Source organism: Prorops nasuta, unplaced genomic scaffold (genome assembly GCF_024137725.1).
Source record: "Prorops nasuta isolate Cenicafe-Biocafe unplaced genomic scaffold, Cenicafe_Pnas_1.2 PNAS00001, whole genome shotgun sequence".
Taxonomy (NCBI): Eukaryota; Metazoa; Arthropoda; class Insecta; order Hymenoptera; family Bethylidae; genus Prorops; species Prorops nasuta.
Window position 1 is genome coordinate 9,163,616 of NW_027116798.1, and position 13,083 is coordinate 9,176,698.

Sequence of the window (13,083 nt, forward strand, 5' to 3'; positions counted from 1 at the left end):
TTTTTCTTTATTTTCACTTGCGTTATTCATCTAAGGATAAAATGTATATAAGTTATAAACAATGCAATTAACATTGACACAAAAATCTATACAAATTTTAACATTTTTGCGATTGTATACTTACTTTTAACAGATAAAAATGGAGCAATATTTTAACGACACTCGTGCTTGCTCTTTTCCTGTTTCTTCCTTCGTCTTTTTTTAAGCTGAAGTTAGTATAATCTATCATAGACATATGAATATACGTTGCCATAGACTTTTCAATTTCTTTATTTTATAATTCCAAATATATAATAATTATTGGTAAAAATGAGTGCGAACGAAATATATGTTGCGAGTGTACGTAATCAAAGAATTTTTCGCAGATGCAACTACTTTAGATCATTAAACGATAAAGAATTTCGAATGCGCTTCCGCTTGACAAAAAAGCAATTTCAAGAAGTTTTGCAACAAATTGAGCATGGTATCCATCAAAGAAAAATGTACATAAAGAAATAATTTGAAAATAATAATTTAATTAAACTTTTATAGCACGTTGACTTAAATTTTAAAAAATTGGTCATTGAAGACGATTAATTTTTATTCCTAATAACGCGAAATGTTTTAATTATCATTTTCAGGATATGCGAAAGTCCACCAGTTATCCAATTATTAGTAGCTATTAGATTTTATACAACAGGATGCTTTTTGCAAGTGGCAGCTGATTTTTGTTGTATTAGTACAAAATGTGCACAAAGAATAGTGCATAGAGTATCAGCTGCAATCGCTAATCTTTTTCATCGTTATGTATCATTACCACGAACAGATGAAGAAATTATACAAACTGCCAAAGACAATTTCCTAATATCAGGAATGATAAGAGTTATAGGTGCAATCGATTGCGTTCACGTACGCATAAGATCATATGGTAAGATTTTAACATACAAATTATTACAATACGTACTAATAAGCTGTGACCAAAAAATAAGGTGAATTTAGAACTTGAAGCTTCGCAGGTCTATTGATTCGGATATTTTTTCTTGTATATTTTGTAGTAAAATCATTGGCTTCCATGTAAAATTTTATGACCATATCTGCATTCGTGAAATATTGTTAGTCTCGGTTTTATGAACAGCAAAATAACATTTTCTTTTCAATTTTTGTAATGTTTCATTTTGTTGAGCAAAGAAGCTAAATTAAATTTTGTTTGAAGAATAAAAATTTTTGTGTACAAACGTTAAGAATTTTGCAGAAGGTTCTTTTGGTGATCAGATAAATCTTACAAAAAATATATTTACAAGTAGTACTACGAGTTCAAAAAAGGCAGAGATGAGTTGAAGAGAAAAAAGCATTCCAAGCGACCAAGAACATCTACCGATGAACACCATTATAAGGACATTAAAGAATTGACGTTAAAAATCCATCGATTGATATTTAGACGTGTTTTAAGCATTAAGTCTTTAATTTTTATGAGGTAGCATTCATAGGTAAATATACTTGATTGTCTGAAGTGCTCTTTGTCTTCAATGCTTTTCTGCCTGCTTTGAACTATAGCAAAACCATGCACTAGTAAAATTTTTTGTAACATGGTCTGATCATGAAAAGCTTATTTCTGCAACATTCTTAATTATACTAAAGCGAATTTCGTTTGCCAAACAAAATTCAATCTATCACCGATAAATATTGCAATATGAAACATCTTTTCAAATTCAGTGAGCAAATGATTGTTGACCGAAGAAAGAAAAATGGACAGTGCTTAATAAATTATAAGATAATATAATTGTGGATAAACTGTACAGTAGTTTATTGTCACATCTTAAATGAAAGTTGGTATTTCAAGAATTAAGTTTGATAATGTTTAATCTTATACGACTATTTTTTAAACAATATAATGACTTCTAGAATTCATCAATGTAGTGCAAAAACGAAATTCAGCACCGCTTTACTTTTTCTGTATTTTATTATTATATATATTCAATTTTTAATTAAATTGTAGTGTTTAATACATTTTTTGACATTTTTAAAGTTTTTATGTAGTTTATTTCATCACCAAGCTACACGTGTTAAAATGGAGTATTTTTTACATGATTTTCTCGTACGCGGTCTCAAAAATTCAACCAGAGTGTATTATATATATATTGTTTTAATCGAATGTTTACAAAACATTATGTGTTGGTCAATGATTTTTTTTATATATATTTTATAGGAGGTGAGGATGCAGAGCTTTGGAGAAACCGGAAAGGTTTTTTTAGTATAAATGTTCAATGCGTGGTGAACAGTCATCTGGAGATAATGGATCTTGTCGCAAGATGGCCAGGCTCTGCACATGATTCTACCATATTTGCCAATAGTAGAATCAAACACCGGTTTGAAAATTTTGAGTGCGGCAATGGTTTACTACTGGGAGACCGTGGTTACCGTAACGAGCGGTATTTAATGACCCCACTCGCTAGCCCAAACACACCGGCAGAAGTTTTGTTTAATGAAGCCCACATTAGAACCCGCTGCATGGTAAATAATATAAATATATTAATTGTAATACATTTTAAGTTTTTTAGTTAAGAAGCGAGTAAACAAATAGTATAATATCCTCTGGATATCTAAATAACTAAAAGCCGTATATTATAAATTTTTCAATGTACTAAAGATATGCAGGGTTGAATATTTTTTCCACAAACGCTTTATCTTCAATATATTCCAGGAGTTTGATTGCTTTCTGGTACCTTATATATTTAAAGATTTTCCTTTATATTTTAGGTGGAAAGATGTTTCGGCATTTGGGGACGTACATTTGCTGTTCTTACTATTGGATCGCGATTTTCAACCCCAGAAAGAACAATTAATGTTATTCTATCCACTGCAGTTTTATATAATATTATAAGACGTGACAGAAAAGTTATGCGAGGTGGATTGCAAAATTATTTGCAAATACCGGAGGTATACTCATCGCCCACGAATGACGACCGCCACTTTTTGCTTGATAATTATTTTGAAAGGTTTGTACTAAGTTCATTCTTATAATATATATCAGCATATAGGCAGCTTCATTATTCAGTAAAATAGGTTGAAATAACTAAGTCAATTAGATGAGAATAAATTAATGTGACATATATATATATTTATAATCAAAGTTGCTATATCTAAATTATTTTAAGTAATAATTATATAAAAACTAATTTTATGAAAGATTCAAATACATTTTTTTCCAGATTAATATAGGAAATATCCCGGTATGGCTGTACGTGCTATTGATACGTAAAAGAAAAAAAATGAGGGATATCCATTTATAAAGTTATTAACGTGTTTCCTGTTATAAGTGCCATTATATACATATAGTTATAAACATTATGTGCGAAACAATGTCCCAAGTTGGCTCCGAACCTGTGGTCAGAAGGGAAGGTCTTATTCTAGAATAAAGTATTCAAAGCCAAGATAAGAGATAAAAGTAGTTTTTATTTGAATAAATAAAATGTACAAAATTTTACAATGTATTTACCAAAGAACCGCTAGACTAATGGTCGACTTTCTAGGGAATTTGCTCTCGTCAACTTCTAGGGAATTTCGGTCTAGGAAGATTCCCTGGAACCCCAGAAAACAGAATTCCCCAGAAAGGAACGCGGACTTAGAAGCTCCCGGACTGGGCAATTTTCCCTGGAGTATTCCCCAGTAAAATCCCCAGCCACGGGAGGAAGCGAAATAGGAGAAGTGGTTTTAGGGAAGGGGAAGTCCCTTTACCCCTCGGCCTACTTCTCCTAGAGCTATAGTGGCTCCGAGCCACCCCAACCCCTAGGGTGAATGCTACCCCTCCCGCTACCCGACTCTTTCGAGAGCCCTGGACTTGAGGGTCGGAACACTGGGTCCGAGGTAGTCCTCGGAGTCAGTGTGGAGGGGAAGGAGAAGGTTAACTTCTCCCGGGCAGTCCCCGGAGAAATTTCCCTTAGGAGGGAGGATATTGCCGCAGAGGGGTAGTCCCCTCTTGGTAGGCAGTGGGTGGTTGGGTGATACTTGCCAAAGTGTGGTACCCAATGAGTTCGCCGGTGGAGGCGCTCTTGATTTGCCTGGTGGAGGCGCTGCCGTAGAGGCGTCAAAAAAAGCTGCTCCTGTTGCTGCGGTTGCTGCTGGTTGGGCAGTCGGTTGAGCAAGGCTGAGGTGCGATGGGTCCTTATCAAGGACCCATCTATATAATTACGCGACACTAATCTTGCCAGCGAGAGAGCTGCTGCGGGCGCTGGGCACCTAGTGGCCAAGCGCGCAAGTAGTGTCGCTTCGCGGCCGCGACGCGCCAGGGCCAGAAGACGCGCAAGCGCGCCGCGGAGAGAGGGACAGATAGAGCGGCTAGACGCTGTCGGTCTAGCCGTCTATTGTGAGCGCAATAGAGATGGGACATATAACAGAGAAATGCGGAATCTACTTCGCAGCATTTTCTGCTCCTCCCAATCTCGAACACATTAATAAAACATAAATGTTAAGAAATTGTTAAATCCATTTCATTTTATATAACTTATTGATTTAATCCTTTTCTCCAAGTATATAAATATTAAACTCAAAGTATGTATAGAAAAGCTACGAGTTATTCCGATATTAATTTTAGAATAAAATATTTGTTATTCAGAAACCTCAATTTATATGATTATAGTTATACAAGTACATGATACTTGAGATTTCCTGTACAACAGCTACATTTTGATAATTATTTTCCGCATTTGTTAGTGCCAGGTATAATCGTAGCAAATATCCTAAATGACCTCTTTTTACATTAAATTATCGTAGTCATTTAGCATATTTTAACTGTTTCATCATCGAATACTGCTCCCATCGATTAACGATACACTAGATTATATGTAAAACAATTTATATTTTTCCTGTGTCCTCCTAAAACTGCTGTGCTGGTAGTCCACTCTTTAATGCGCAGCACATACACGCATTATTACCTAAAGAAAATGAAATATTTAATGAAAAAGTCACAAAGAATGTAAATAAATTCATGGATCTATATTAATATTTCAAACATTCCCAAAGCGAGCTATACCTTTGCTACCAGTAGTGACGAAAAGTTGATTGATTCCCCCAAAGCAGCAATAAACTGTGAAGTGCCCTTAAGTCAATTCTCAAAATCTTATTATTCATTACTATTGCAAGTCCCACAAGTCATTGGCTTGAAATGCTACATTTCATAAAATCAGTTCAACAGCTTTGTAAATTATGAATGACATTAATCGTTGATATCCTTAAAATCTGAAAAATCAATGGAAATTGAGTAATTTATCAACAAAAGAAATTCTTAAGAAATGTAATGATCAAATCTCAGACAATGTTCAAATTCAAGGGTTTGTTCAGTTTTGTGATTAGAATCTGGAGTTAACACAGTTTTTCCATCGTCTTTACATCACAGACACTTTACGCATATTCCATCCTAGGAATAGGAGTCATTGACATATCTATATATTCCGTATAATGGGTGAAAGGCAATTTTTGGAGCACAAACTACCAAATGATTACATTTTGTAATTCCAAGCTGTAAGAGCTAAACGGTTTCTATGTTTCCTATGTTAAAGAAAGAAATTTGACATTAAGTCAAAAACAAATGGACACTTTGAATTGCAGCAATTTGATAAAGATGGTTTGCTGGATCAACATCACAAACCATTACCATCGTGTCTCTTAAGTCTGCTGCCAGTTTGAGGTCACTTGGAGAGAATTGAATGTACCAATATCATCATTGAGCTAACTTGAATCTACTGACATCCCAATCGTTCCTTTTTGCAGTTATGAATTACCTGCATAATAGCATACTCCAGTATTACCTGAATTATAACAGATTTCAAGGCTGTAGAATACATTCTATAAAAACACATACTTAGTCTCTTTTCACAAAATGTTTGAAGATTACCTGAGTTTAAATAATGTGATAGGTACATTGATGTTTCTGCATCTTTACAGCTCAGCAGAGTAGAGGATACACTTGACTGGTGGTAGCTAATATAGATGGAGATAAATACTTTTGTGGTATATCAATCGCAATCCTTAAATCTGATGATTAGTCATCCCAGCTATCATGTGCTTGCTAAGAATTACCTCTAATCTACTTGCCAGCAAATTTTCCTTTGCGTGTACTCTTAAAATTGACATTGCGTACCAACCAAATTTAATCAAAGTACCTGTAACAAATGATATTACTCACAAAGCATCGCGTTTTAATGCGTATTATAAATAATGATTAATTTTTACTTATCTGACACAGATTCCAACATAACCCTTGAGCTGACCTGTCAATTTTGTGTTTACCTAAACCTTTTACTACTTAATCGTACAAGTCAGCCGCAATCAGCAAGCAGAACTTGCAGCGTAGCTACTTCGCAGAGCTGCCAACTCAAAATGACCTTTTTCAGATTTATTTTTTTTTTGTTGGGAATGCTGCTTTCCATCTGACAACGACCCTTAATAAAAAGAATTATGGAGAAATCTTTGTGACTAACTTAACTGAAAAATTAAATTTATCTCCAGGTAAATATACTCAGAAATATAGTACTAATGTGGACATCAAGAGCAGAAAAAGATATGAAAAATCACAAAGTACTGCATTCAAAAGGAGACGATTATTTTTAAGTAAAAAGAAAGATGATCTCAAAAAGAAAAAAGAGCTGCTGGAGGGAATAACTTATGAAAGTGATTGCACTACTTTTTAAAACTCTAGATTCTTTTTTACCAGCTGTAAATATTGAAAACGAAGAAACAATTATTGTTTTTTTCGATGTTGAAACTGGGAGTTTTCAAAAGACTACCGACAGTTTACAAATAGCAGCAAAGTATTGTGATCTAGAGTTTGCAGTATATATTGAACACACCCAAAAAATAAATGAAGTAGCTAGTGCTGTAAATGGGCTGAGATATGTGAATGGGAGTTTGCAATTGCATGGGTAAACGGTTGTTACTCTTACTTTGCATGAAGCTATGTTAGCTTTTTATGAATTTTTATACAATTTGAAAAAAAAATGTATCATAACAGCTCACAATTGCAAATTCGATTATCCACGGTTGATGTTAGCTGTAAAAAAAGTTTTTATAGCAACGCATTATAAATCTGTTGTGCAGGGGTTTTCTGATACCTTACCATTACTATCAAAATGCAATGTAGAGAAGAGAAAGGGACAAAATAAATTAGAAAACCTTGCTCGCGATGTAATACTAATTGTGATGAATCACATAATGCCCTTGCTGATGTTAGGATACTAAAAGATGTTTTATTAAAATATAACATTTCTGATGAAAAAATCAAAGAAAGTTGCTTGAATTGGTGTACACTTGAAGAACAAGAGGCGTTCAAAGATCAACTGCTCCATGAATTGCACAAATTGAAAGCACTGAATAAATGTACATCACTACTGATAAGAAGAAAGATTGTTGCTGCTGGTATATCATATGATATGATTATTAATGCTTATAAGGAAGATAAATTTGTTGGGCTGTCAACTCTTTTTGGACGAAATGAAAAAGGCTTTATTACGGTTACTATAAATAAAAAAGTAATTAAAAAGATATGTGATTTTTTAGAAACACTGCCTTTATAATTAATAATATGAGATAATTTTTTAATATACCTGTTGATTAATACATTTTATTGTTGGTATTTATTTATTAAAATTATTGTATCCGAAACTGTAATAGCTATAATCATAAATGAAAAGAAAAAAAGTTATGATTTAAAATATATTTAAAATGTTAATCTTATTTAGTTAAAATAAACATAAAAATTACAGTAGATGAAGGAAAGTGATACGGCACTGCTGAGTAAAAGAGATAGCGCATACGTATATCCATATATATATATATATATATATGCATAAAATAAATTATATAATATAATTCTTAAAAATATGCCAATTATTTATTATTCTTACACATGTTACTTTTTATTATAGCTTTATCCATAAAATTCAGTACGCTCATGATACAAGAGTGGAATATAAGTTTTATTCAATACATTAAAAGCGGATAAATTATGTGGGAATATTAAATTTCAAATGTTTATAACTAATTTTTCGTTATTTACCGATTTGAAAACATTATACGCATTTAATTTCGGTTCATACAACACTGTTTCAAGTAAAGAATTTAGAAGTAATTTTTCATCATTTTAAATAAATATTTCATTAACTTCTCCAAATTCTGGCATGCTATCATCGATACATTTTAATAGTATGATACTTTTCTCCGAAAATGCAGTTCCATGAACTATGATTTTAGACGTTTGTAATAATTTACATGTATATCGTTCAGTTTCAACAATAAAACTGGCAAAAAGATTCGGAAATGGATGATTTCTTAGTGATACAGTTCACTGTAAACTATAAGTGTATTATATGTGACATACAATAAATGTGCTGTTCCCGTATAGAAGACTCTGGCTGGAACCAAAGTACTTAGGGAGATTCATATTTTATTAAAAAAATTGAAGAAAAATAGGTTGTTATAAATTTTTAACACCGTTAATCCTTAAATCGGACACAGGGGTCATTTTTGTCTACAACATTTTGATCATGCTCTTTTCAGATTTTATTAATAATTAAATTTCATTTACGCAATTAGTTTTTGAATATTAAAATGATTTAAATAGCTAACTATGATATTGAAAAGGCCCTATAAAAATTTTAAAGATTTTTTGGTAATCTTATATCACTTAAGATGATGTTAATGCAAACGAACCCATGTGTCCGGTTAAAGGGTACCGAATAGAGTGTGTCCGGTTTAAGGGTTATCAATTTTAATAAACATTTAGATTAACAAATATGTTGCCGTACTCTAACCATGATAAAAAAAGAAGGTATGTTCCTTCGGATGTTCTCTACAGATAAAAAAATTTTAATGAATATACTCTCTTGGTGTTTATTTATAGTGAATAACAAAATGATTGTATCACGACGCGCACAGGCAGAAGCTTTGGCAGATCGCGTCGTGATAAAATCGTTTTTTTTTCACTAGGAAAATCATAAGCGTATACATATTTTAATTTTTCTATCTGTAGAAAACATCCCAAGGAACATTCCTGATTTTTGTATAAATTATCAGATTATGGCAATATATAAGTTAATTTAAGTATTTATTATAATTGTTAATGGTGTTACAAATTTATAACAAACTATTTTTCTTATATTTTTCTGATAAAATATGAATCTTTCTAAGTATTCTAGTTCAAGCTAGAATATTCTATCTTAATTTGTTTAGGAGATATGAATTTTCAAAGATTATGTGTTTTTATCAAAAACAGCAAAAAGGCAAAATTTGACCGCTCGTATCTCTGGAATAAAAAAAGATTTTTTGCCCTAAATTGCACAAAACCTTTCTTATTTTCTAATATTTTAACATATTATATTTTGAAAAATATCGGAGTTATACTCCAATATCTGTTCGTTATGACGGGGCGCCCTTAAAACTTCAATTATAAGCTTATACTTTGTTAAGGAGCAAATAGCCGAGTGGGTTAAATACTGGGCTAGTAATTACAAGGTCCTAGGTTCGAATCCCGTCAGAGGTTGTGGTTTTTTCTCAAGGAAAAATTATATAGTTCAGTTAGAAGATACGTCATGACTATATATATACACTTATATATCCAATATATACATATATATACATACTTCTGTGAGATATAGGATCTTCATGCCAGTAGCAATGTGTGTTAATTTACACGTATATTTGAAAATCTATATGAAGTTGAAATAGCACTGCAAATTCTAAATGTGTTATTTCGATGCACATAAGTGTGTGAATTTCTTGTAGTCATTTTTAATCCACTTTAAAGGGTGTTATTTACATAACACATTAAGAAGTGTAGTTTTACACGCTTTGAAATAAACATAAAATGTGTTATATTTTGACACCCATAAGCGTGTGATTTTTTTGTAGTAATTTTTGATGCACTTTAAAGTGTGTAGTTTTACACATTTCGAAACGAAAAATATTTCTCAAAATAAATTCATTCCAGGATTTGCCAACACAGCAACTATATTTGAGGCGAGAACCTGTAGTGGTACATATGTATATGCAGCTATCTCATTTATTTTATTGAATCTATCTCGGTTTACCTTGACAGTATATATACGTGTACATTAACACACATTTCACTTGGCACGCACACTACTACAATGACTACAACATGTATATTCACATATTAGTAATATATATATGTGTATGTAATGAGAACAGACCTTAGAAAATGGTTTAATTCTTTTTTCCTATTGAAAAAGGCAGACACCCTCGGTGGGATTCGAACCGGCGACCTCATGGTTACAAGTCCAATGCTTTACTCACTCGGCTATTTGCTGCTAATAAAATTTATGTTTTACTTTTTATTTAAGGTCTTTATACACACATAAGTGCGTAAAATGCTGAAAGTGTGTTTTTAATTTTCAGGTATTTTCCAAATGTCATATTTTTTTAATTTCCACACAAGCCTTTTATGGACAAACATTAAAATTGTAAGATCGCAACCTAATCTTAATATTACATTACTATATTGCGAAAAACAGAACAACAAAGGTAACCAATAGAAAGCGTTGAATCAAACAAGATGCTCTCAGGAATTTTGTCCAATTTTATCGATATTGAAAATGGCATAAAAGCTTTCTTCTTAAAATTGTAGGCTTGTGCATATAAACCGAATACAGGGCGTTTTTACATTTTGCTATTTTCAGTCAATTATCTTAAAAACAAATTAACTTTACAAAAGAAAATGTCCAACAAAAGTTTTGACTTAGAGAAGGCCATAATTTTGTATCATTGGTTTGACCTTGGAAGACATGGTGAAGGACATATGAAGGTCAATTTCCCTTTTCTTCTTGAAATGGAATTATGTAAATTTTGTATTGTATATTCTTGTAATGTACTCGGGAACCTTTCCAAAACACTACAAATTTGCCACTTCATCCGGTGATTTGTTAAAGACTTCGGTTTGAAACAACAGATAGGTGCGTATTTGACCGCGTAGTATGCGCCAGCACACTACTCATACAAACCTATGATACTCATACCCGTTTATAACGTTTAATCGGTGTATCAAGTGAATCGCTGGATGAAAAGATAAATTTGTAAGCAGTTTGGAGGGCGTTTAAGTAAAACTAGAAGAATTTGCATAAAACACAGGCGATTACATATATGTTTAAATGTTCTTAGCACTCCGCCTAGAATGAAAACAATAATATCAAATTATGGCATCCTCTAAGCTTTAAAAATTATTGTTAATTTTGTTACACAATCATTAGATTTGACGATAACTGGCTGGAAAATGTTAAAATAGGTCGCCCTGTACACGAGACAACTCTCCATGAAACAACAATCCTAATAAATCAATCTATAATAGTAATAAGAATGTAACAAAATGTTATTAATTTAATTTAATAATTAGAAAATTATGAAACACCAAAGATTTATTATATGTTAAGAATTAATACATAAATCACACCTAAATTATTGTTTTAAACAATGTACTAAATTTAGTAAACTTAAATTTTTACTGTTGATCTTCGTTCCCAAGATTTCATATTCAAGAAACTGAAGAATATTTGAGTAAGCTGGTGGATAACTACGGTTCCACACATAATACGTGGAAAATAAAACAGCAATTATCCGATTTGCACATGGTTTTTGAATTTCAATTGTTACATCTTTGTCCGCAACTATGTAAGCATTAGAGATCTCGTTGCTAAAAACATATACAATTGCCCGTGGTGCTTCATATTTAGCAGAAAGAAGTGAATTAGTTGAAGTCATTGCCTGCAAATTCAATACAATATTATGAATCGAAATAAATTCTTAATGCTAGTCTATTTTTTTAATATGTACATACCTCTTTTACTGTAAACAAAGGTTTATTTTTAGTGGATTTAATCTTAATAAGTAATAATTTGTTATATAAAGCTTCCATTGCTTTCCTCTTATTTATTTCCGTAGTATCATTTTCTAATTTCAAATGATACACTACTTTATGAATCATTAAATCAATTCTGTCAAAAACCTCTTTTTTCTTTAAATTTTTTAAGTTTGAAAACTCGTACAAAATCTATAACAAATGATAAGTAGATACAAATAATCAGGAAGAAAAATATATATCAATTTATAAATTATACCATTTTATCATCTCCAAGTGAGGGGTATTTATTAACTATGTCAGTGATTCGATCTGCTTCGTTTACTATCCAAAGTCTACGATTCTGTAACGTTGTTTTTAGTAAATGTTTAACATGTGATACATTTGTACCCTTCACGTATTTCTTTTCAAGCTCTTTTAGCTTATATTCTACATTTGTTTCCACATCTTCGGTACTATATTAAAAAATAAAATAATTTAATTTCAATCATATTTCTTAAGCTTTTAACTAACGCATCGATGACATTTGATTTTTCAAATTGTTTCAAATAACCAAAATATTGAAAATTTTTTATGATAGTCAATGAAACAGTAGGATAAATTTTAATAAATAAACCGCGCCTTGAGCTTTATAGTATTTAGGTGTATGCTAAAAGTTATGCTATTATATGTTTCCCTCCTTCATCTTTGAATTTTAATAAGAATTATGGTTAAATTAAAAACAGATATTTTTGGTCACTAAAAGTTAAAATCAATTTTAATTCTTCTAGAAACTTGAAATTACGGAAAATATTAATAGCGCCAATTGTAGCATAAATCAAAGTACTATAAAGATCAACACAATTCATTTCCTCAAACTTATGCGATCCGTTTATTAAATTTACGCCGAAGATTTTCAATATTTTGGCAGTTTAAGCCAATAAGAGAGTGCAGAAAAATAAAAATCTTTAACACTGACATTTACGAGGTTAATAATGACATTAAACAACAATATAATGCAATAATGTAATTTCAATTAAATATGTTATAAGATAAATATTTACGAATGGGTACGAATTAATGTGGACCTGTTGGTAGGTAATTTTTTGTTTCCATTATAATCACGCTTCGTTGCACAGCTTTTTGTCACTTTTAGGTTCCTACGATGATTCCGGATCCAGATACTCAATAGTAGTTGTACCAATTTCTACAATTTGTTTAAAATTATGTAAATACAAATTATTATATCACCTTAGTGGCATTAT

General features: G+C 31.5%; 2 protein-coding genes across 2 annotated transcripts; both read left to right on the plus strand.

Annotated features, from left to right (window-relative positions):
* The first annotated feature begins 309 nt into the window (after positions 1-309).
* On the plus strand, positions 310-1,317 carry LOC136785123 (putative nuclease HARBI1). The gene is made up of 3 exons (XM_066746176.1): positions 310-482; positions 621-907; positions 1,232-1,317. Exons 1-3 carry the CDS (start codon positions 310-312, stop codon positions 1,315-1,317), a joined length of 546 nt encoding a protein of 181 aa, XP_066602273.1.
* A 482-nt stretch (positions 1,318-1,799) lies between these two features.
* Positions 1,800-3,649, plus strand: LOC136785218 (putative nuclease HARBI1). Its single transcript, XM_066746276.1, has 6 exons — positions 1,800-1,809; positions 1,882-1,932; positions 2,017-2,052; positions 2,186-2,490; positions 2,737-2,975; positions 3,481-3,649. Exons 1-6 carry the CDS (start codon positions 1,800-1,802, stop codon positions 3,647-3,649), a joined length of 810 nt encoding a protein of 269 aa, XP_066602373.1.
* The last annotated feature ends 9,434 nt before the right edge of the window (positions 3,650-13,083 follow it).

Excerpts from the sequence above, each read along its gene's own strand:
- LOC136785123 (XM_066746176.1), top strand. The coding sequence starts at position 310 with ATGAGTGCGAACGAAATATATGTTGCGAGTGTACGTAATCAAAGAATT. Across the intron at positions 483-620 it reads GGTATCCATCAAAGAAAAAT|GATATGCGAAAGTCCACCAG; the intron begins GTACATAAAGAA and ends TATCATTTTCAG. Across the intron at positions 908-1,231 it reads CGTACGCATAAGATCATATG|AAGGTTCTTTTGGTGATCAG; the intron begins GTAAGATTTTAA and ends AGAATTTTGCAG.
- LOC136785218 (XM_066746276.1), top strand. Across the intron at positions 2,053-2,185 it reads GCTACACGTGTTAAAATGGA|GAGGTGAGGATGCAGAGCTT; the intron begins GTATTTTTTACA and ends TATATTTTATAG. Across the intron at positions 2,491-2,736 it reads ACATTAGAACCCGCTGCATG|GTGGAAAGATGTTTCGGCAT; the intron begins GTAAATAATATA and ends TTTATATTTTAG.